The following is a 24,660-nucleotide window of genomic DNA, read 5'->3' as shown; positions in this document are numbered from 1 at the left end:
AATCCTGGCAACTGCTTCTTAAAATGCACAGGGCATTAATAAAATTAATAGCACAAACAGTATTCAATATGAATGCCCTTTTTCTATAAGGTAAAGTGTTAATATAACAATATAAATACAGAATATAATCTGTATTTATTCAATGGAAAAACTATTGAAAGTATGGTAACTGCATGAAAGGATCCCCTGTATTTGCTCACTCAGGTTCTTTACACATAGTGTTTTAAAGCATGGCTTATTTCATTTTCACACAACACTATGGCTATTCTTTTTCCAACAAAAGGAAGGAGAAAAGAACCAGACCTACCATATAGCAATTCAGTTCAGAGCAAATAATAGAAGCCAGTATTTCAGGGTAGAGGACTTCAGCAGCTCTGAAAATGAGTGGAGGCCCATGGGGAATAGGCAACTGAATAACAAGGCTGGGTGATTCTCAAATAAGGTTCAAAATATTTTTAGTAGGATAGTTTGTATAGGAGCATTCTGTTCAAGTAAGCTGTTGATATTCCAGAGAAAATGCAGAAAGAATTAGAAGAGAAATTGAAAGACTGGGGAACAAGCCTCATTGTGAAAGTTTTGAGGTGTGCAGCCAGTTTTATTTATCACAGAGAAGCTGAATGAGAGTTTTGGTCATAGTCACAAATTCCAGTAATGAATCAGGAATTTGATTATATGGAGCTCCATTAGAGATATAACTGCATGGAATGTATTGGTGATAAACTTAGATAAACTCAGATCGCCTCAGTGCCATCTTGATGGGCAGCATTCCTTCTAAAAAGAAAAGTCATTAACTATCTTTACAATATACAAAGACTTTTGATAGATTCTCCCTTGCTGGTCCAAACATTCTGGCCCAAGCAATGACGAAACTATATTTTGAGTTCTGGTCATAAGTTTTAACCAGTTTATTTGGCTTTCTTCCTCCAGGCTTCTTGGTCAGCAGCACAGCATCAGTGTGGTGCAGAGCTTCATTTTCTGAGCAGCAGTGATCTGATAAGACCACCCTTTCAAGGCAGAAAGTGCCTGTGAAGACACAGTGTGTGCCTTGCTTTCTAGATTAGAGATGGGAAATGGCAAGGGGCAGTGCAGGGATTGCCAGCATATTTTGGCCCTGCTGCCACAAAGAGCAGCCATCACCACTGCCCACAGCCTGGCAGGACACACGGAGAGCTGGCAGGGCTGGGGAATGTGCAGCATGGACGCTGGATCCATGATGTGGTCTCTGTTTGTCATTGCAAGGCAGTGCCTCGAAGGCGAGAGTGCAGCATTAGCTTAGACCATTAGAGCAGTCTAGCAGTCACCCTGTCCTTGCATCAGCCCGGGGAGACAACATGTGGGTTTCTTGCATGTATTTTGGTTGAGTTTTTCTGTGGTAGGCATAAATGACTGAGACAAAAGAGAAAGCAAAACCCACCAAACAAAAGAGCGCCAATTCATTCTGTATGAGTCACTAGAGACACATGTATTCAAGTCATGATGACATTGAAATACTCGTGACCCTGCTGAGATAAACTCAGCTTCTAAATGAAATGCCCATGTTATTTAAACATCTTTTTGGGCAGCTTCAATTAAAATGAGCTGTCTTCAAACTATCAGTGCCCTTCAAGAGCTCCACCTGGGTCTCGGTATTATCTTTGGGTCAAGTTACAAACGTCATTCAGCCAGTCATTGGAGCTGGCTTAGGGCAATGAAAGCTACAGTCAGAGTAATAGGAAATAATTTCAACTAATGTCTTATTACTGCTGTGAATTCTGAGGTTTTGGTTTTCTGAAATGTATGTTTCTCAAATATAAAAACACGCACACATGAAAAGAGAATCCGTCAAACATAGCATTTAGTACGTTTTCCAGCCTTTTACAACTCCAGAAATATTCTATGGAAGATTTTATGGTGAATATTTTCCAATTTAGCATAGTTATAGCAACTGAATATTTGACCCATTTTCCTTGGAGGAGTATTTTCAATGGATCCTTATACAGCAACAATCTGTCCACCCTTTTTAAAAATGCGGAAAATGCGGGTTTGGGCTCAGGTTTTTTTTTTGGTTGGTTTTTTTTTTTTGTTGTTGTTGTTTTGTTTTGGTTTTTTGGTTTTTTTTTTTTGTTTTTTTTTTGGTTTTTTTGTTTGGCTTGTTGGCTTTTTAATTAATTTATTTATTTTTTTAAAAAAATTAATGACCGCCACATTCCGCCATTCCACCGCGAAAACACTACCGCTGTAGTCCTCTTTCTCCCTCGCGCCCCGGCTCCTTTTTTTTTTTTTTTTTTTTTTTTTTTTATTTCAGGTGGGTGATGTAAAGCCTTACTAACGAAGGAGCAACCTGTGATCGGCGTCTGAGAGCTCTCTGTAGCGTGTGCTGGCGACGTTTCGGTGCCGCCCCCCGCTCTCGCTGCCGCGGCCGGCTCCCCGGGTGTCCCGGCTGGCGGCCTGCCCGCCGAGCCGCGCTCCGCTCCCGCGGGCTCCGGCCCCTCTCCGGGAGCGCCTGCCTCCCGCATAATGGGCAGCACTGAAAGCAGCAAGGCGTTCGGTCGGCAAGGTCAGAGCGCCTTTCATTCCTGCAATAATCAACCAGTGTAGCTCTTCCTCGGACCTGGGGAGAGAGAAGATAGAGGTCAAAAGAGCAATTACATTTCACGTTGACTCCAGGAAAGGCTTGGAACACAGAACTGAAAAGAAAACAGCGCGGAGCCTCCCTCTCCCACATTCCTTTTCCTGGTCATTATTATTAGAACAGTGCAGCAGCCATGTCCATTATCAGCGCTATAACACGAAGAACCATTTTCCTCCGGTGGATGAGATCTTTCTTCTCAGATGTTTAGTGCTGTCAGCATCTTGCAAAGGAATGTAAATGAGAAACACCATGTATAACCAGAGGCAGCGAGTAAAGGCTATTAATTACATTTAAATTTTAACACTAGCCAACTCTGGAACAAGTAGTTATGCTAGTTTCCGTCTGTAATCTGTCTTTGAATTATCATGGCTTTATTTATTTAGTGTTAAGAAGATAATTTACGGAATATAATTTAGATGAAAATGTCAGTAATTTTCATTTGCCATATTGTCATTTACAGAGCTATCTTTATTTGACCCTACAGCTGCTGAGCCTAATTACTTTAATGGCATTAATTGTAGTGACCATTGAGGTATTTTAGCTTTTAATTGCTATTACTGCACAGCTGAGATCACTGCAAAATTATCATGTTTGTTTCACAGATATCTCCTGTTGTTTGTTTGTATTCCTAAAGCATAGCATAGAATAAAGTCTGACAACGATTTAGCCAAAAAAATCCCTGTGAAACATAAATTTTAGACAGTCCTTTCAGCAGAGCGACCTGTAAACTCTAATGTTAATGTAGTGCGATAGTAGAAGAATGTAACTGATCCATTTACTCATTGCCCTACCCTGTCTTTATGAAAGCTGAATTAGCTCAGTGTTGACAAAGGATTAAGAAACTTGGTAGTGACATTCCTCACAGTAAACAAAGCCATTCTCATTCCACATTTCACACTGAAGGCAGCCAGTTCAAGAGTATACCCTCCTTTGTTTCCAGCTATAGAGTGCAAACATGGCTTTATTCCATGGTTTCCTATGAAACGAAATGTGAGTACAATGTCTCTATCCCACAGAACACCTGGTATTATTCACTCCTCTGCTGAAAGCACTATATCACTAACGGATTGAAAAACATATTTATTTTATCAACCATGACAAGCAACAGGACTCTTTTTTTTTTTTTTTAGTGGTATTACTGTTGTATGGCAGGACGAAAAGAGACATAAAATTTTTTTCAAGATCTTTTGAGTTCAGGTCTCTTCAAGTATAGTACAATTAGCAGCCAACACCTAAAAATCACATGTAAACAGAGCATTGCTCAAGGCAAGGTCCTAAAACTTAGACCTCACTAAGGTAAAACAAACTGAGGATTCAAGAGCAGCTGTATCAACATGAAATTGGGATTTGTTTAGATGGTGGAAGCTGTTCACACCCCAGTGGACTGCACTGCTCTAGCCCTACCAGCTCTGACGTCTCCCTGGCCATGTCAACATTTGACCCATTGGGAACAGCGGTTAAAATGAGTTGTATGAGTTGGCACCATGTTTTCTTTCATTGCGGTGATATCTGCTAGAGACAAATGCTATTCAAATGATTCACATAAGCTTTTGCAACCTTGGGTGGTGCTGCTCTCTGTTTGTTTGGTTGGGTTGTTTGTTTGTTTGTTTTCCAGTGGCTGCCATTTGCTAGAAGAATAATTATAAAGTGAGAATTCTGTAATGTGTATCATCATGGTGTATCACTGTGAAAGACATGGCCCTAAAAGGAAGATTTAGGATGGTATTGTAATGGAAAATTCTGTTCTTTTCCCTTTCCTTACGTACAAATGAACTTTACTGGTCTTTCCTGGACAGGTCATGGGAAATAAGGCATTTGTAAAAATGTTCCTCTGGTAACAATCCTCCAATTATAATCAGCAAGATTGTCTGCGTGGAGAAAGATACAGGAATATAAATGTTAACCTTCTCATTACTGCTCTACTAATTGCACACAGTCCTTTGAGAATATGACAATATGCATCAGTTTTCCCTTTCTAGTGTTTCCTTACCATGATAACTTTTTTGTGAATTAGTAGAAATATACATGATGAATATTTTCTCTGTTGAACAGATATATTGATTGCTCACCTCTGCGTTACCTGGGATAACCTTGACAAAGGATCCATATATGATCTTTATTGTATATTGTTTCTATCATTAAAATAGGTCATAAGAAAAGGCCATCCTGTACAAATAAGAAGAGATTACTTTAATAAAGAGAGGGCTTAACTGAATGACTTAATGTTGTGAACAGACACAGAAAGGAGAAAAATGCAGCTCTGGTAAATTATTGCTAAGTCTGCATTGCATGTGTGTTTCCATTCCTAGTTTATTTATAAGTTCTGTACCAGTACTATACAGACTTTTTCAGTCATGTCTAATTTATAAGACAAAAGAATCCATGGAACCCTTGTGTCATGAAGCCTCATAATTTATTGACAATCTTAGGCTGCAGGACTGGGCACCTGTAAACTGGCGGCACTGCCAAAATCACAGCTATTCCCATGCACACCTCAAGTTCCCATTCCCTCCAGAGTGCTGACCAGCAGCCTGCCAGAAGCAGCACTTGTGAAGCAGAGACTAAAAGCAGATAAGGCAACTGATCCATCTGAAACACGCGGAGACAGACAAGGGCTGTCTCTGAGCTGTATCGGTTTCCTGATCCCAGCTCACGGCACAGCACATAAGCGCTTGTGGTGGCTCTGTCTGCAAGGTGACACCGGTCTGGAGAGGATCAGCCAGCAGCTGAGAAGGCAGGGACCTCTGCAGCAGCAGGAGCGGCATATGGACCTCATGGCACGGCTTTAACCTCCTGACATACTTCTGTGATCTCTTCCCTCAACTCTTCTCTACTTAAGGGAAGCTGACATTACAGCAAACAAAATCCAATGGTTAATTGGCTAAGCGTGTCTGACAACAGCATTAGAGCTGCTCAGAGATACATTCATGGCTGTGATTCGCCTCGCTTAGCCGCATGCCTTATGAGATGTAGTTTTCCTGCTTTATGTGTCTCATGGTAAAAGTGTAAATGTTCAAACTGGTGCTCTCAGTGCGTGAAGAGATGATGAGCAAGGCCTTGATGTGTACTAGCCAAGAAAGGGTGAGGTGCCCCAGCTGGCCTCAGCGACTGCAGCAGAGCTCTGGGCAGACCTCATTTAATGAAATGAGCATTTGGGATAGCTGACTGACAGAAGTATTTGTTCCAAACAGGAAAGTCTGTTAGACACTACTTAGTCACAATAAGAATAGCTTAGAAAAGAACCAAACTCCCCAACAGCACATTGTATAGTTCAGTATCTAAAAAAACCCACAAAAAACAGCAAATCAAAAACAAAAAACCCAAAAACTTTCCCATAAAAGTCAGGGGAAAAAACTCCCATCAGCATCATTCAGAACAGGAAAAAGATCAATAGTCTGTAAAATGTGTGTATGTGCTCTGTTTATGGAAAACTAAGCAATATAAAACATATGGCAATGACACATGGAAAGAAATATTTAAAAAAATATTTGCTATAGGAATAAGCCTGTGAAGGGAAGAGTTAGTGATGGAGCTCTTTAAACAATGTTAAATGTTTCAATCCAGACTTTACCTTGTTTTGTACTTTCATCTCTTACTGATTGGAATTATTTATTTAATTCCATTTTATTTTATTTTCTGGTAACTCTCCAGACTTCTTGGAATCCTCTAAAACTTAATACTCAATCGGAAAATGTAGTATTTCCCAGTAAAACCCCTTATTCATTGGATTGCCTATTATGAATTTTCCTGTTAACAGATTCTCACAGACTCCTGAAGGAGGTCTGGCAATAGCACATCATAAAAAAATCAGCAAAGTCTCCTGTAATCTTCAACTCATTCTTTTACCAACTTGCAGACTTGCTAAATACCTACAAAAGATATGAAAGACTTTGTGGCATGCCCCAAAGAGGAATGAATGTACAGTGTGGAACGTGGATTAAACTAGTGGGCTAAACTTCCGCAAAGTCAAGACTTTTATTGACAGAAACTGCTCCTGGAGCCAAAATTATTTCCTTTCAGGTTGATTGTTACCTGACTATGACAACTATAGAAAACTAGGAGGTGAAATTCTCCTTGAGGATGACTCCAAAACATCTCAGTGTGGGCAATCCCTCAATCTCCAGCAATGTCATTCCAACAGTATCCTAATCTCCATGAATTCCATCAAGCCTTGCCTTAACAGTGCCGGCTGCCAGCGCTGGTTCCCGGTGATGTTGCTCGAAGGGATTCCTGACCTCTGATCACATGGGAGAAGATGCAGTTTCTGAGAACACACATCTGGAAGCGCTGTAACGAACAGCAAATGCTCACACTGATCCTTCTCTGCCGTTTCACCTGCGCACTGTCGGCAGGCAAAGCGCCGCCTTTGCCGTACAGACTGAAGCAGAAAATGGCCCAGCTTCTGCTGTCACAACATTTATTTCAGTGCTTCAAGTCGCAGCTTCGTGTCTTCTCGTGTTTGCCTCACTGAAGTTAAAAGACAGGGTAACCTGCATGTACTACAGCTTGTAATTGGATTGCATGTTTGAGGGTGAAACAAGCTGAGATGTTCTTCCCTCCATCTGTCCTTGGCAGCTTGCTTGTACTTTCACACAAGCAGAAAATTGCACCATAATAACATTAATAACTAAAAAAAACCAACAAAAAACCAAAAGCTGAGCATTACTATTTAGAGGACATTTCCAAAATTTCGATGAAAAAATTGCCTTCAGATTTATTGCTGTAAAAGAAGCAGTGGTTACCTCTGGGATGAAGAGCATTGAGAACTGCTGAGGAAAAGTGCCGTGAAAACCTAGAAGAAAATACATGTAGGGAAAATCTGCATAATGTGTCCCATCATATTTTGTAAGATTTCTGTTTATTAAAGGCTGTTTGATGAAAAGCAATATACATTTTAAATCAATTAATTCACGAGTGGCGTATCAAGGAAAGTTGTAATTAATTTTCTCTGGTGGTGCTGTGCAGTTTAATAGACAGTTATGACCTTTCAAAAATAGATTTACATATATTGTTGTTTCCCCCAAATTACAGAATAAAAGATTTTTATGAGTTCTGCAGGAGCTATTAGGGATACTAGGATACTAGGAAGTCCACAGAAATAAGTGACAGCCCGGTTCTTATACGACAGAATGCAGTTATCTCAAATATCTGTCAGGGCAAAATATTTTAATTTATTAGAAATAAAAGCAGTGAATCAGCAAAATCTTCAGGAAAATGAAAAAGCTGTGAAAGGGTAGTCCAAATGAACACCATATATGCATGAGAACAGACATTATTATTATTTTCCCAATAAATGTAGGCATGCAAATGCCTCAGAGGGTGTGAGCAAGGATGCTAAAGTCTTTTCAGCGACTCCTTATATGCTTCCTGAAACTTCTGCAGCTTCTTCTTTGTCCTGGATTCTCTCAGTCAGCATTCTTTGGTCCCAAATGAAATCCCTCTGAAGACTTTATAATATCCAGGAATAATATAATTCACTTTTTATGTGCAAAGGCCGGAGGTGCCTCTCAGCATGGCTCCTCAAAAGTGTGACTTGGATGTCAGGCAAGAGTATCCTGCTGGGCATTGAATCCTGAGCTTTCCAGAATGTGAGGGGGAGATTTTTCTCAGGCTCAATGGACATTAGTCTAATCCCTAAGCCAATGAATGAATAATGCAAAGATAAAATTGATATAAATACTAATATATCTTATTTTACTGTTTATTTGTAGGTCATATTTTGATATAACTATTTTAAATTTTTTATTTATTAGTTAGGTGTTTTCATTATTAGCTAACTTATTTTAATATAAATGTAAATAATTAACAATAATTAAGCTAGTTAAAAATATTTGGGGGATTTTTCTTTTTAAAAAACAAATTTATGCTGGAGACATCATCTGGACAAAGTCTCAGTGGTTCTTTAAAGCATTTCTTGAGATTAAAAACACTGCAATAGAATTTATTATGTTGATTTGCTCCATTTTTTTTCCAATAAGATGTCCGAATTTAATTTTTGTTCCACACTGTGGTTTACAGGACTATTATTGAGACATCTTGAACAAGAAGCAATTGAAACAGCAATTAATGTCCGAGTGTAACTGCCATCTTCAAATTTTCTGTGCTTTGCTCATGAGGAAAAGTAGAATTGAAAATACACCAAATAAAGTGCTTGGTCTGCTCATTTAGAAATTCAAGCTTGTAGCATGATTTCCTCACCTCCTGGATTCAATGGCATCATAGACAGACATGTCTATGATGGATGCTTTCAGTCTAAGGACTTGGAATGGTAGTTTCCCTCCCCTTTCAATATATAAGAGACAGAAAGACAAGAAAAGAAACTCCAGGATGATTTCTTCATGCGAGTTTTAACAATGACTGAGTGAAAAAGTATTTCTTCAATTTTCTTTAATAATTTTCTTGTAACTTTTGAAAAAACTGAATCATTATCCACAAAGTAGCTGGTGTAATTTTCATTATGATCCACATTGGCTCTTTTGCTTAATAAGTGGATGTAAGCCTCATTTTATCAGACAAAGGCAATCCTTATTTTAACAGTGAAATCACTAATGGCCTGATATTATTTTCATGAATGTTTTAATTGCTCTCCTCTTTAGTGCCTTACTTGCTGTTTACAGCTTTTAGCCTTTGTAGCTTTGCTTGTCTGCATTCTTTTCAGTTTCCTGCTTTTTCTTTGTCCTCCTTTCTTTCTGACTAAACATCTTCCAATGCTTCATGGTACTCTCATCAATTGTAATTAGCTTTGCATGTTTGTATTTCTCCTTTTTAACATTAGTATTCCATGTCCTTATGCAGTCTCACTGTCTTCTAGCTCTGCCTTTGTGGACTAATATAGCAAAGTTGTCTGTTTAATAAGATGTGTTGTGTCTATCTTTGTCCCTTTCCATGCCTATATGCACAGCACTTAGAAGAAAGAATAAAAAAAAAATTCTAGACAACCTGTTCCCACTTTGTAGTCCTGGTAATCTTATAGTATTTTATTTTAAATGAAATAGCTGCAGCAAAAAAAACTTATGAGCACCTTAGACCATAAATGCCCTATAATTTGGCAATTTGGGTAGCGAAAAAGAAGACTGAGGTGATGGCTTAATTTCCCTCAGGCTGGAGAGACCCCAGATGAGATTATTTTCTGTGCAAGTTTTACACTTCATATTTAAAGGAATGATCCTCAAAGGAAAGGTTTCAGATGGCCTTCCACAGGGGGAGGGTCCAGTCTGGAGACTTTTCCCCTGAGCAAGGATGCTGTGTCCCCCTGGCTGGGATGGCAACTCCAGCACTGTGCGTGCTGGCTGTGCTGCGCCCCTTGGGGTGTGCCTGGATCCCCCCAGGCCATGCAGAGGCACACGCTGGATGCAGCTCACTCAAGGAACCCTCTCTAGAACCCTGGCCAACTTAAAGTGGTCTGGTGTGGCCAGAGCTGTTAGGAAAATCTGGCCCTAAGTAATCTGAGGAAGGGGCGGCGTGATAAAATTTGGAAAAAAACCCCTGAATTAAAGCACTTAGTTTTGGAAGGCTATTCCTTACCAAACTAACAGAGAAAATTAGGTTCTGCCTGGCAAAGCAGGTACTTAAGTAGGCTGACTTACCCACTGAAGTCCAACATTCCCGTTTAGGCTTTTTGTAGAAATACAGCACGATATAGAAAGAATACTGAGCTTAAATTCTTCCACCTTGGGGAATTAGATTCTACTGATATTCCATTGTCACTCTGTTGATAAAATGCTTGACCTGTTGATCTTAGAATGGTAGTCACAGTTATAAAAATGTATATTTCACTTGGGAAGTGTGTTAATATGACACTGCAGTAGCACCAAAGTAGGAGACAAGTTCTCTTTGATATTAGAACTGTGTTCTCTTCTGCAACATTTAAAATAGTTGCATATAAGCAAATGCAGGTAGGAGTGAACACCGCTGACGCTGGTGGAAGAAAGGAAGCCCTAATGTTAATATTTTCCCAGGAAAAACTTTTTGGGTAAATCACCGTATTGAGTATATGGAGGTTTTATATAGCATGGCATTGAGGCTATCCCAAATGCAATTCATGCATTTGCTATAAATAGTCCATGCTCAAAATCCTATGGGAATTCTTGTGTTATAGATGTAAATTGAGATTTCTGATCAAGCATTCCAATTTTATTGGCTACTTAGGTAAATGATTTATCATTTGCACTTGCGAGGATTCAGGGAATGTTGAAGGTGTGTCTTCAACATCTTGTACATCTTCATGTAAAATTGTGTCTAGCTAGATATGTTAACTGCCGATTGTCCTTGTTATGGTCATTTTATTTTTTTAGTACTCTTCAAGAAAAAACCCATGAACAGTAGTCAAGTTTTGCCACAAATGCAGTGACATAATTTTATTTTGCTTTGCAGACTTTTGGAAGGACTGGGAAAGGCCTAAAGCAGCTTGTGACAGTAGACAATTGTAATAAATATTATCCAAGTTCTAGGGCTTATCTATAACATTTGTACATAACTCCTGTCATGTTCCAGCTCATTTTTGATTTAACCACTTTAATGCTACACAAAAACTAGTGTGGTCCAGATGTCCTAGTATGAAAAGATCAGTGAAGAAAAGGATGTTTTCTCCCATTCTCCCAACAGGAAGGAGGAACAGGTAGCAGAAGACACACGGCAAGGAAAGAAATGAACAGATGAAGGCAGCAGTAAAGAAGGAAGCAAAACCAACAAACAGAGAAGCAAGCAAGCATTCTCCACGAGACAAATTGCAGTCCGGGTTTCTAGAATGCATCTGTAAAAGAATGCTTTCTTGTCAAACAAAAAACTCTGCAAACCAATTCTGTCCTGGCTGTCCTTTGAACAAACAACTCTGTGGAGCCCTAGACTCTTTCTTAACTGTGGCTACTTGCCACAGATTCACTGTGCCTTATTTTTGGGTCATGCAAAGGGAAAAATGTGCAGAATAAGCAAAATTAACATGTGTAATACAACAAACAAAGGTTCCTCTAGAATCCTGGGGTTAACCACATAGAATAATAAAAATGAAGAGTAGTAGTAAAAACAATTACATTGCTAGAGTTGTATAACAAACAAAAATATTTATCACTGACATTTCAGGCTAGAATTTGGAAGGTCAAATGTGCAATCATACAGAAAAACCTTGCATGTGGTAGCTTGTCTAACCTGTTGTGAGTTGCCATAGCTGAGAGGGGATCAGTCTTGCTGCATGCAGTTGTCTCCTGACAATTACATAATTCCCCACCTGCAAATATCAAAGTCACACGCTTAGTCTTTTTTTAGAGAACATACACACTTACATGGGCAATGTATTTCTGACTCTTCAAAACAATCAGAGTGCTCAGCCTGTATTTTGTGGTGGAAGTTCTTGTCCAGAAAGTGGCAGGAACTGGAAGGCTGGGCCATCACCTGCTCTGTTGGGATTATGGGTGACAAAAAAGCACCGAGTTCTACCCTTCATGTGTATGACCTGCCCCAAAATACTTTGCTGTAGCAAGGTGGCAAGCCTTTAATACAGAATAACAATGGGAGAATAAATTGCAGGAAAAGAGTAAAGGAGATCAAAGACAATTCTAGTCTCCATTTTAATTTCTTACATGGGAGTGCAAACAAATAGCACTATTATGGTTACTGATTAAGAGAATGTACTGTTTGGCAACCTGCAGAAACTCAGGTGTCACAAGCAATAGATGTGCAGCATAATAAAAGTCTCACCACTACACAAGATTTCAAAATTTCTTTTGTCTCCCTCAGCTAGTTTATCCACTAGTATTTAATAGTGTGCTATCATAGTGCCCGGATGCACTCTGATGAAGTCCTCAGAGTTATTTCTCCAAAGAAAACAAAGCTTTCTTCTCTAGCAGCTCCTTGCTAATGTGAGGTCTCTCTTCAAATTGAAGGTTTTCAGCTGAAAATTTAAAACACTCAGCTTTTTTTACTCTGTAAAATTAAGTGGCCTAATTTCACAAGACCATTGTGAGTAAAAGAGCAGTCAGGAGAGCTGATTTGGATGCATAAGTACAGAGTGTATGTGCCCCTAGATCCCTCCAGAATTTGTGTTTGTTAGCCTATGGTCTGAAAGTTCCTGTTTGCACAAACTCACCTAAGTGTTAACGTGCCTCACCAGGCTAAATATACTAGCCAAAATCCACAACAAAGATGCCCTCAGAAGCCCTGTGTCAAGACAACCTCGTAGCCCTCAAGTAGCGCATCAGAGGTTGTCACTGGGCTGAAAGGGTCGGCCAAGGCTAGCTCTGGATGGTGCACTTGACTCCACTGCAGCTCCCGGGCCAGAGTGTTGCAGGTGAGTGATTTTTACCCTGGGCAATGTGGCTGTGAGCTCGGGGAAGCAACTGAACAAGAGGTCTGTGGCTGATGTGTGACAGTGGTCACAAGGGTTGTAGGGTGAAGAGAGAGGAGAGAATGTTAACCTCGTGTTCAGAAGGCTTGATTTATTATTTTATGATATATATACTACATTATAACTATACTGAAAGGAATAGAAGGAAAGTTCTCAGAAGGCTAGCTAAGCTAAGAATAGAAAAGAATGAATAACAAAGGTCTGTGTCCCGGCAGAAAGCGAGAGCAGCTCTGCCGTGAGTGGTGAGTAAATCCGAACATCCACAGGAGATCAATCACGGATCCACCTGTTGCATTCCACAGCAGCAGATAACCATTGCTTACACTTTGTTGCTGAAGCTTCTCAGCTTCAGCAGGAAAAATCCTAACGAAAGGATTTTAATGAAAAGATGCCTGTGACAGCTGATGCCATGGCTCGTCGTACCTTGGTGGCGTGAAGTTATTGTGCCTGCATGGGTGCCATGCAGCCCAGTGCAATCCTCAGAGCCAGAGAGCTTGGTGTGGTGTGCTGGTAATCACAAACCAAAACAAGTCAAGTAATGGTGACCTCTGTAAATACAGCGGTCCTGCCAAAGGCCCTAGGCTGTTTTACAGAGCAAGCAAGGGAAGGAGGGTGCAGAGATATTCACAGCTATCTCTTCATAAAGCACAATCTAGCTGACCCAAAGGCATAGCTAAAAAAAGATAAATACTGGAATCTGCTTAGCTTTGTCTTATTTGTGCCTTGTAAGCATAATTTTGAGGTTGTGCAAAATAATTTTGTGTCAAACCCACAAAAACCCACCCTGTGGATCTAAGGTTTTATTGTTGTTTTTGTGAAGGAAGTCTCATGTGCTGTTTTCTTAGAAAATGAAGCTCAGTTCATAGCCATATGATTAAAACAGACTCTTTCCTCTCCCCTAAAAAAATAAAATCATATGAGCTCACTTACAAAAGCAACAGTCAAATCCTGGGGTTTGCTGTAGTGTATAAAAACACTTAGCACCATTAACCATTTCCTGGGATAATCAACTCATGTAGCAGCAGGGTGAGTGAAAGGCCTCAAAGAATTTTTATTTCTTTTATCCAAAGCCTGCGGTAGAAGTTTATAAGGAAAAATTGTAGGGACAGTTTAATAATTACAGAAGCAAAAGAAATCATGAGAATGAGGAGACCAATCAGATATGAAAGAGGGCAGAGGAATATCAAACAGCAAAAACATGATTTTGGTTTTTTATGAAGGTTCATCATCAATAGCCAATTTTTATTTTTATTATTATTTTTATTGTCCTTGAAATACTTTCTGAAATTCTAGGGTGAGAGCAAAATATTATTATTTATTTGTCTGCAATTTTAAGAAATGTTAATTTTTTTATTTTTAAATTTTTTTGGGTGGTAGTATTTTGGAGTTTTTCTTCAGTTTTTGATAGGATGTCTTTGCTAATGGCCTGATTCTGTGTGGTGCTGAGTGACCTCCACTGTCACTGAGACATTGAAGCACTCAGCAGCATTTGCAATGGGCCTTTTTTTTCCCCCTAAAGTATGAAAAAAATACTCAGTAAACCAAAGAGCTATTAAACTAAAAAGAAGAAAGCAGAGAGTGTCATAGCTCCAGTGTATGTAGTGGCTGTGATGCCAAATGCTTTATTTTACAGTGGCCTTGGCTTGCCTTTCATGTCAGGACTGACTGAACTGTGCTCACACAGCTGTGCTCACTAGTGCACAGGCTGCTTCAGAGGAGACAGAGCTGTTCCTTCACCCCAGCTTCATCCTTTACCATGCTGTGCCATTGTGAAACATCAAGAGGTGCTGATTCCAATAAAGGTCATGTTGCTAATAGGGGGGGAAAAAAAAAAAAGTGCTCTCTCTGCAAAAACTGCATATTAAACCTGTGATGTTTAATTCAATTCTGCTGAGTGTGGGCTGGTATGGACAGTTCCAGACTCATACAGTGCAGGACTTAATGCCATTAGGAGATAATGAAAATCTAATCTCCACCCCAACATCTCTGCAAAGAAAGAGAGCCAGGGCATAACTGGCTCGAGTGCCAACTCCCTGCAGTGCAGTTCCTGTCAAGCCAATGTGTTATAATATGAAAAATGGGTGCTGAAATGTTTATGTCAAATAGGGAGGTGTATGAGTACTCTTAGCTGAGATAAAACAAAACCAAAAGGAGGTCGTTGAAAAGGCACATAGCTGCATGTTAAGAATCCCTCACCGTCAGTTCGGAGCTCCTTTGTTGCTGGAGGAAAGGGCAGCCAGCTGCCTGGGCAGCCTCTCAGCTGAAGTGGAGTAGGTGTGTGTGATGCCCTGGAAATCTCCAGGGCCATGCCGATTTACATCTGCTGAGCATCCAGCATGTCTGTAGGACAGCTGATCTGTATGCACAAGCTCCATTAGAAATTGAAATAAGTCTCACGAATTCTGGTATTTAAGTAATTCAAAGATTGTTCTTCAACCAGCTGGATTTCCTGCCTTATCTGCAGAAGTTAGAACCATAACAAACCTGTGGAGCTGTTCTCAGCTGCCTGGTTGGAGTAAACCTGCTCCCTGTGAGCGTAAAACAGCAGGTATGTTTATTGTGCGAGTAACAAGGTCACTGACCGTTCAGCTGTAGGAGCAAACTCGATTAAGACTGGTGATAATCTTTTGAAAGACTGTAATTTATCTCCATTTGAAGAGTATTATCTTTGTTCTACAGCTATCACGAAGAACAAGGTTAACAAATATTCCATGATGAATTTTTGAAAGCTTTAGTCAGATCTTGTATATTTAAGCCTTTCCAAACGGCTGTCAAAGGCAAGGACACAAAGTGTCAAATTTGTACACAGACCTACCTAATGGCCTTTATCTGAGAGAGTGGTTTATGATTTATACAGTCTCTACCCTTACTTAAACAATTTCTCTTTTGCTCTGTAGTGAAGGCAATTTTATAGCATTACTCACGTGGGAGAGATTAGCCCCGAAGACTGATTGTACTGAAGGAAGCAGGCGATTTAAAACACACAGAGACATGATGCAAGCCATATGATAATCAGCTTTTATTACTAATTGCTTCTGAATTGTCAGTTAACTGTATTTGGATACAAAAGTTATAATTATAAGTGCATTCTATTTTAAAAGGGATTGTGCTCATAAAAAGCTTTCAATTGTCCTTAACATTTAAGTAAACCGTCACCTTCAATGATGTTGCATAAATATTAATAAAAGTGCATACTTTTTTATCCTTGAATAAACATTAACAACATATGTAAATAAGAGAAAACTCTCTACGTGATTCACAAAAGCATAGAAATCCTACTCTGAGCAAAACAGGAAAGAAATTAGTCCTGGATATGCCTCGTGTATATTTTTTCTTAGAGAATTTTTCTTGTAGAGTTTTTCTGGGAGTCTTGTTGCGTACAGGATTGGTATCTGGATAACAGAAGGAAGCCAGATATGTAGTTAAGCATAAATATAAATTATGTATATGTGTATGGATACGCATTTAGGCATCCATGTCCACAGACATTATATCTATTTAATCACAACGTCTTTAATTTCAGGAATATACAAGAAAATTGAAAAGTAGAAAAAATGCATCAAGACTGTGTTTCTTTGCACATATTCATTCTGGTGAGAATCATGTGCAATTCCTTTGGAATCAAATGCTCTCAACTGGTTTTTCACGCTATAGATTTTGCTGGCTTTAGTGAAAAATATTTTAAGACAACTAACACATGAAGATACATTAGTGCCACTCAATCCAAGAACTTGTAACTCCCCTGTTTTCCTCAGGACCTAGCAATGAGGCTAGCATGGTTTTAACTCTGCCAGCTGCTTGCCGCCAGTTCCAGCAGATTTGTGGTTGCCATTTGGTCGGAGAATCAGCACTTGTTGTAGGTGGGTAAAGGCTATCTTGCACTTTAACACAGACTTTTTCTCTGGATCTTTTTTAAGCAACTGTTTTACTACAGATACCTTGTGGAATTGCTAGAAAGGATTACGGACATGGATAAAAAAAATAGTCTCTGTGGTTCAGGTGTACTAATGTATCAAGGATCAACCTGGTAATATGACAGAGAAATTGTTAGTCTAACATTTTTTGTTTCCATACTGTCTAATTTTTTTTTTTTTTGCTGTCACTGCTGCAGCATTTGGCAGTGAGAATGCAATTCTTTTCAGGTTCTTTGATCCCTTCCATAGTAATTATTAACGAATGATGGGACCAGAAGAACAAAGAAACACTGTGACCTCATCTCCAGCCCTTTAGCCTTCCAAACTCTTATTGACTTGTTAATTTTCAATGCAAGAGAAGTCTGAAAATTACAACAGCCTTAATTATCTCAGGCAATATACCCTTCATGCAATTTTTGCTTCTTTACAAAGCTGCAGTGTCATAGAGCAGAGACAAGGGAATGGACAACCGGTGAGAGGTGAATGTTTCTCTACAAGGGAAAATGTTTCCCTGATTCACATCATCTAGTTATGATGTTTGTGTTCTTGATTCTGTAGTCTAGAAGGCTGAAACAGAAAAAGAGACCTCCTGTGTATATTTATATAACATAACTCTTTGCAGCTTACCCTGGAGCTACACAGCCACTGGAACTTGGTTATAGTCCAATAAATAAGGCCTCTCAAACTCTGTTTGAGAAGCTATGCTTTTTTAGCTTAACTGAAATATCTAGCAATAATGGAAAATGAAACTAATATGTCAGTATTGACAAGAAATATTATCAGTCCTGACTAAAATCAATGCTTCCTTCACAAATTTTATTTTATCTTATTTATAGACCTTTCTGTTGCTCTCATCTCCAAATTACCTATGGCTTTCATAGAAACCAATGAGGTTAGCATCAGACATCACCTGGGAGATCAGAAAGATTAGTGTCTTTATTTTTCAGATGAGAAAATGGAGTCACACCTTGCAGACATGACTTCTTTCAGACCACAGACAACACAGGAAGCTGAACAAAAATTGATCACCATGACAATATGAGTTGAATTTCAGGTGTTCTACTTTTCAACTCCTTCTTTTTAAGTCTTTTTTCAGACACATACAACTAATATAAATTCATTTCACTAAACACACCTACAGCCGTTAAAAGAAAATTAAAAATCTGCTGATTGAGAGGAAAAAAAGGGTAAAAGAAAGAAATATAAGACATATTTTAAGATTTTTAAAGAATGTAGTGTAAATGTGAATAGTCATATTCTTCTGTTCCAAGCTATAATTAGTAGCTCCACATTCCAGAAATATGAACTTAGTAGACTCATAATGTCTATTTACCTATTTTCAAACATTAATTACTTTACATTTACTGTGATGCTTGCATGTTCTTTCACTATTTATGTGCTGAATTTAAATCCTAATTATTTACTACTTCTGTGAACTTACTGTGTTTTTTCCACACAATAAAGGGGAAATAATGACCTAAATTTTGAAGTATGTGTATATAGGACCTAATCAATAGCTCTAGTCAAACACATTCCTCTGGCCTTATAAATGCTATGGATTCAGTTGCTGCCCGTGAAAAAGAGAGTTAAAAATGACCCAGGATTATTTAGATGAGGAGAAAGGCAATTAAATGATAAATTAGTGTTAACAATTTTGCTTATGACATACAAGCTTCATTCCATCTCATCCAGCAAATACAGTAATCCAGACAAATTATTCATTAGGAACTAATTGGTGCCATTGTTGGGAGGCAAGATTTTAATGGCCAGTTGGTTTAAAGAAGGATTATCTGAAAGGAGTTGGTCAACTGCCAGAAGCTGTTTGCAATGACAAATTGCTCACAATGAATTGTTTAGAGAGAAAACACTACTTTTTGTTTATGAAACAAATCTGCATGCCAGTCAGTCGAGCTCAGTATGAAGGATGTTTGGTATAAGGTCATGAATGCAACAATGGTTTGCTTTTCTAGTATGTGCTGTTTATTTCTCTTGAAGCTGTAACTGCTAAATAGCAGCAAAAAGTAGTTAGCAACTCAAGAATTGGGTCTATTATTGTAACAGAGAAAGGCTGCCTAGCAGTCTTTTCATATCCATCTCTTTTTTTCTTTTCATTGCCAATCTTCCTGTATTCAAAGGGTAATCTGAAAATACCTGTGTGCACTGACTTGTAGACATTTTCAGGAATTCTAATGATTGTACTGGATCATTTAAATTCAGTAACCTATCTTCCACTGCTGCAAAGCCTCTCTGAGTGATTCAAGCCATCTAGCTCCCGTGAAGAAGCGATATGATTGCCAGCGCTCCCTCAGAGCTGCTAAGAAATAACCATTAAAATTTGCTTTTAACAGCGTTTCTTGCAGCACAGTAATTTAATGATATGTGTTGTTCACAGATGTTGAAGAGGTAGATGTTGCACAATAGTCAGTACAGTCAGATTAATGGTTTTGCCAGCAAATGTTATCGTAAATGTACTCAGAAGACTGCAATCAATTTTCTGCACAGCACAAAACACAGCCCATGTCCAGTTGCACAACACTGCATGACATTCTCCTCTTGCCTACACAGAAACAATTTCCAAGAGGCTGTGCTGCCTTTCTGGTGCATTTATCTTTGTCCTAGTCTAAACACAATGTAAGCCTCCCTATTCTTTAAAGACAATACTTTCACACATGGAATAGCCTTTGTGCAAGAAAGTTGCTATGGAAATCCATTATAACATTTTTTTTTTCTGGATAAAAAAAATCCTTCCAGATAGCTCTGTATAATGTCAAACCTTGTGTGTCACGCAGTGACTGCTTACAAGTGTATTAATACCTATCTGATGGGCAAGGGATGTTGTGCAGTAAAATCATCTACGCTTCTCAGCAGAGGGGAAAGGTTCTCCCTGTGCTCAGTGAGAGAAACTGTGGAATCCTAAACTGGAGTGCAAGACAGACTGGGGGGATGCAACTCCTCTGGTATTCAAATCCTATGTGCTGTACAGAAAAGGGAAGGACCACCCACTACAGATTTAATGGTTGCAGCATGAAACTGTAAGGGTTCTCTCTGCATCTGACCCTACTGAACATGAAGATAGAGTGCTGTGGCTTTCTAAGTTGCCCCTGTCTCCAACTCTGGACAGTGGTATCAGCCTGTATTTTTCAGGCAGAGGAACTGCCCGAAATCATCTCAAGGAGATGGAAGGAGCAGGCAATAAGTACAATCAATTGAGCATCAAGTCAGGCCAAATCAGTCAGATATTAATTGCTGTTATCAGTAAGATAACTATCGAGGCAACCAATGATCAGGCATTGAGCACCTCTGCAAAGAATATACAGTTGAAAATAGTTCAGTCTGATGTATTTTAGGACTAGAATTATTCCAATTATTTTAGACATTTATACCTCAAATCTTTTCTTGAAATCTTTTTGCTTTTGATATTTGAAGTTATGAATACCAGTCTACAGAAAATAAAGTTAATGTGGGACAGAAATCTATGAAGTTCATAAGCTGAAGTTCACTGCTGCATGCAGTTTCTAAATGCACAGATTTCTATGTTAGTGAAAGCACCAGGACAACGACCAGGTTTATTTTTACATTTTGCAGTGTTTATGCTTCCAAGCCAGTCACATACATCAGTTACCAGTACAGATGTGATTTGATATTTACAAAAAGAGCAAAATAAAAGTGATGTAAATGCAGATCCTATTCAAGAGGGTGTCTTATCTCAGTGTTCACCTCTACTCTGCTCCTTTCTCCTACTCACTACTCAAATGTGTCAGCTCAATTGTTTGCTCAATATGTTTTAAAGTATATCTGTCCAAAATATATATTTATATTTTGGATAAATGTGGTAATTTCATAGAACCAGCACAGGGCACAGCCACCAGATCTGTTCTTCAATATGTTTTGGTGAGCACACAGGAGCAGGTGTGCACTGATCTGGTCTAAAGAAATTCAATATGTTCATCCATGCATTTGCCATGAAACTCTTCACTGATTTGATATGCACTGCCCTACTGCAGTAATGAAGGCCTTAGATGCTTCCCCACCCAGAGGCTGTTTCTGTGTCTCTTGTGTCACAGGAAAACACTCACAATTGAAGATAACCCTCCAAAAATTCAAGACAACTGTTGAGCTTTGACCACAATGATAATCAGTTTTACAGTATTCTGGAAACAGGACAGATCTCAAAGGTGATATCATATAATATAATCTATCACTAGGGAGCATATGCTTTATTTTTTGTCTGTTATCTCATTCCTGATAAAATGTAGCTTTTGTGCTGAGTTTGGAGTGAAATGTACTTATCTGGTAGAGAGTTCTGACTTTTCTGATATTTTCACTTAGTTAGAAAGCTCAGAGATAATTTAAAAATAGTTACAATGTGAACAAAATAAATGCCAATGCTTCTTTAGTTTCTGAACTGATGTATTTCCTGAGAGCATAATTTGTCCCTAGTTATTCTGAACAGTCATTAAATGAATAATAGAGAAGAAAGGTCATGTGCTCATTTACACAAGCAAAATAGCTCTTCTGAAACAGAAAAGTCTTCAGTATCATTGTGTACCTAACATTTTTTGGTGTCAGGACCGTGTTGCGAACACATCTGGCATGGAAAGTCTGAAGCATCATGCAGCTTTCCCGTGGCACATTAACAGTGTTTATGTGTATAAGAGCAAGTTCATGTAGAACCCAACTGTGGTCAAAAATACCGTATTGTGAAAAGTCAGCGTTGATTATAATCATAATCATTACATCTGAAGCAGACTGCAGATAGGAAGGAATGCCTCTCTTTCTATTTTGTTTCTGTTTCCTTTCCAGCTTTCACAGGCTTGTCAGGTTGGGGGAAAAAAACCCCTAAAAATAAAGAAAAAAAAAAGAAAAAGAAAGGAAAAAGGGATTTGTTTGCTAGGCAGAAGAGTCTCTGTGTCCTGTAAGGATGAACTTTGCACACAATTATGGACAGGCTTTTGGAAATGACTGTGAATTTCCTGAAACATAGTGCGTTGCCTTGCTACCTTGAGGTACTGAGCAGCAGAGAATGGCATCCATTCCCATGTCTAGGCATTGCAAAGTGGGCTGCTTTTTTTTCTTTTTCAAGTACCACACTTCTTTCCAACAGTTGAGCAATGGCAGGAATGTAAAGTACAGGTCCGTGATCTATGTAAATGTTAATTTTGTGCCTTTTTTAGTACTGATTTTGACATACTCAGGTAAAAACAATTTTCACAGGCTTTCTAATTTGGTCCATCACAACATCCCAGCAAGTCAAATAGGTCTCTGAGTAGGGTAGATAAGCATAACAGAGAAAGGGTGTCTATCAACAGAGGCAGAAAAAAAACCAAGTTCACATCTGGGTCAATGAACAATCGTTGGTGTTTGGGAAACAATGTCAGCAGACAGCAGCACTTAACATTGTTTTAAAAAATTAAGTGCTTCTGGTCTGACAGAACTGTCCCTGAAATCAAAGGGAATTTTTTCCTGATTATAATGGAAACTGGACAGAAATGTAATACCAACATGATTACATCCCTAATACATTCCACAAATCTAGCTATTTATTAGAAACATGAAATACTACATAAATGATTATCTGGAAAAAACATAATCTGGAATTCAAATTGCCTCGTCATTGGCAGAAGAGCTGAGTGCACTTACTAGTTCTGTTTATGAGCACTTGCCGAAATGTTCTAGGGGTTCATATGTACCTACTTTGCATTTAAAAAAATGGTATGCAAATTCAAAATAAATACTTGAATATACACCAGCATTTTTGAGTTCTGCATAAAAGGTGGCTTTGCACTGGCATATTTGCACTGAACTGGCAAATAATAGGAAACATTTGAAACCTTCTCACAAGTCCACGTTTGCACCTGGCAGGCACATATAAGTGCAGGGCATTGCAGATGCACTGCATCTCCTGTTACAGCAAACATTGAATATAAGCCCTTGTTTCCAAATTCCGCCCCACCTTTTCAGATAAAAGCACATGAAACGCTAATTCCATAGGACAAGGCACGTAGTAGTTTGACACTGCTTTTGGCTCCCAGGAGCTTTTCAATTTTTTTTTTCCCTAAAAGCTCCAACTACATTTAATATTGAAGAAATGTCCTATGAGTGCCTGGAAATAACAGCTGAACCTACCTGCAAGTCCAGTGACTACATGGAGCAATGAGGCATGCTGGTGACAAGGGCAGAGGAGCTGGAATTCCCACAAACGGGCTGTTGATGTCTTTCTGTACTCACTCTGAGAACTCCAGAGTGACACTGGTTCATCTGTACTGAGGGGAATTTTTAGATCTGTAATGCAGCAAGGTGTATCAGCCTCCACACAAAAGCATCTTACTTGTTCCCTGTGTTGTAGTGCGTTCATTAAGTTCTTTTAGTTCCTCCCCCATTTTATGTATCTGCTCCCCCCCCCCATTTTGTGTAAAATGGTTCTGCCCTCCTCAGTTTTCCCGCCACAGCCCTGCCAGTTCTATTGTCAATCTGTTAGGGTATATAATTCCTCCTCCCCTTTTTCCCTTATATGTATGCTTTTCCTCCTCCCTGGGCCAGTCAATCACCACCCCCACTCCACCTAGTATTCCAGAAGCTTCTCCTCTTTGGGGGTTGTGGTTGGCTGTGGTCCCGGGACCCCTCCCATACCTGGTACCTATTGGGCTCTCCACCATGTCATTTGTGTTAAGTTCATCCCCTCTTCTCCCCACATTGGTCTTCTGTAAACCCCTCCCGGGTCCACCCCTTCCCTTTATAAACCCTAAGCACCCTTTGTTCTTTGTCATTCGCTGGGATGTCATAGGCTTCTCAGTAACCTAAGTTTAGCCTCCCCCCCGGGCAAGTGTCCGGCTCCTTCCTTCTCGTCGTTTAGCAGCGATCCAGTCCGCAGCCAGTACAGCCCGAGGCCTTACGACGCTGAGGGGTGCTGGCAGGATATGCAGCGAGGTGTCGGCCTTAACCTCAGCTAGCCGGACTCTGACCTTCTCTGCCTTTGAAGGCCAAATACACGTTGCTGCACCCTGTACACATTCTTTCCTTTTGGCATTTAAATCACCAGGCAGAGGCCAGGCCTTCTCCTGGAGGCCGAACCCATGGCATGAAGTGTCCTGTTGAGCTCTTTGGAGACCCGGCCAGTCCATGTGCTCCCAGATTGATTAAAGCCACCTCCTCCAGTTGTCTGAACTGTCCTGATCCTGCTACCTTTGATTTTGTGTACTTGATGGATCCCAAAATCACACCATCAATGAACGAACCGCATATACCATAGTGATGAGCCATGCATCTCTGGCAGATAAACTTTTAAACACTTACCTCATTGAACTATTTTATGTTTTTCCTATATTAGTCTAATTTTTTTTCTGTCACTTTACTGGTTCATTAAGTAAAAAAAAAACAACAAAAACAAAAAAAAACCCAAACAAAAACTATTGATCTATCTGAATTTTGATTATTTTAGGTAGAAACTAGCTATGCTTACCTCAAAGAAAGTAGCCAGGCACATGCACATTGCAACTGGATAAACTAGGATAGATATTATCAGAATGGAAGGGAACAGGAAACCTTCAGGAAAGTAACAGACAAAAAGCCAGAATAGGTATTGCTTCCTACACAGACAATCAGGTCAAAAAATAAAAATACGTAATAGTTTACTAGGTGTTCAGAGGTTTTACACATTGGATTTTAATTTCTCATATTTATTCTACCACTGTAACATTGTTAAGTGATACTGTGCTCTCAGCTCTGGTGTCCAAGGCTTTTTCTGAAAATTTAAAATATGTGTGCTATAGGGGATCTTGAGGTGAAAATTCCTATGG

At 39.3% G+C, this 24,660-nt stretch overlaps 1 protein-coding gene across 1 annotated transcript in view; it reads right to left on the bottom strand.

The window, feature by feature from the left end:
• The window catches only part of LOC128943104 (uncharacterized), a 42,405-nt gene extending 19,186 nt beyond the window's left edge, over positions 1-23,219 (bottom strand). The window contains exons 1-3 of the mRNA XM_054285912.1: positions 22,991-23,219; positions 11,756-11,834; positions 2,310-2,590 (exon numbers count right to left, since the gene is read on the bottom strand). Of these exons, the coding sequence (XP_054141887.1) occupies positions 2,310-2,590; positions 11,756-11,834; positions 22,991-23,219 (589 nt within the window). The remainder of the gene's footprint in view (positions 1-2,309; positions 2,591-11,755; positions 11,835-22,990) is intronic.
• Positions 23,220-24,660: the final 1,441 nt, after the last annotated feature.

Source organism: Melozone crissalis, unplaced genomic scaffold (genome assembly GCF_028551555.1).
Source record: "Melozone crissalis strain CALT ecotype California unplaced genomic scaffold, PUWL_Pcris_2 ptg000005l_1, whole genome shotgun sequence".
Lineage (NCBI taxonomy): Eukaryota > Metazoa > Chordata > Aves > Passeriformes > Passerellidae > Melozone > Melozone crissalis.
Note: the sequence above shows the minus strand (reverse complement) of the source record. Positions and strands in the feature narration are given on the sequence as shown.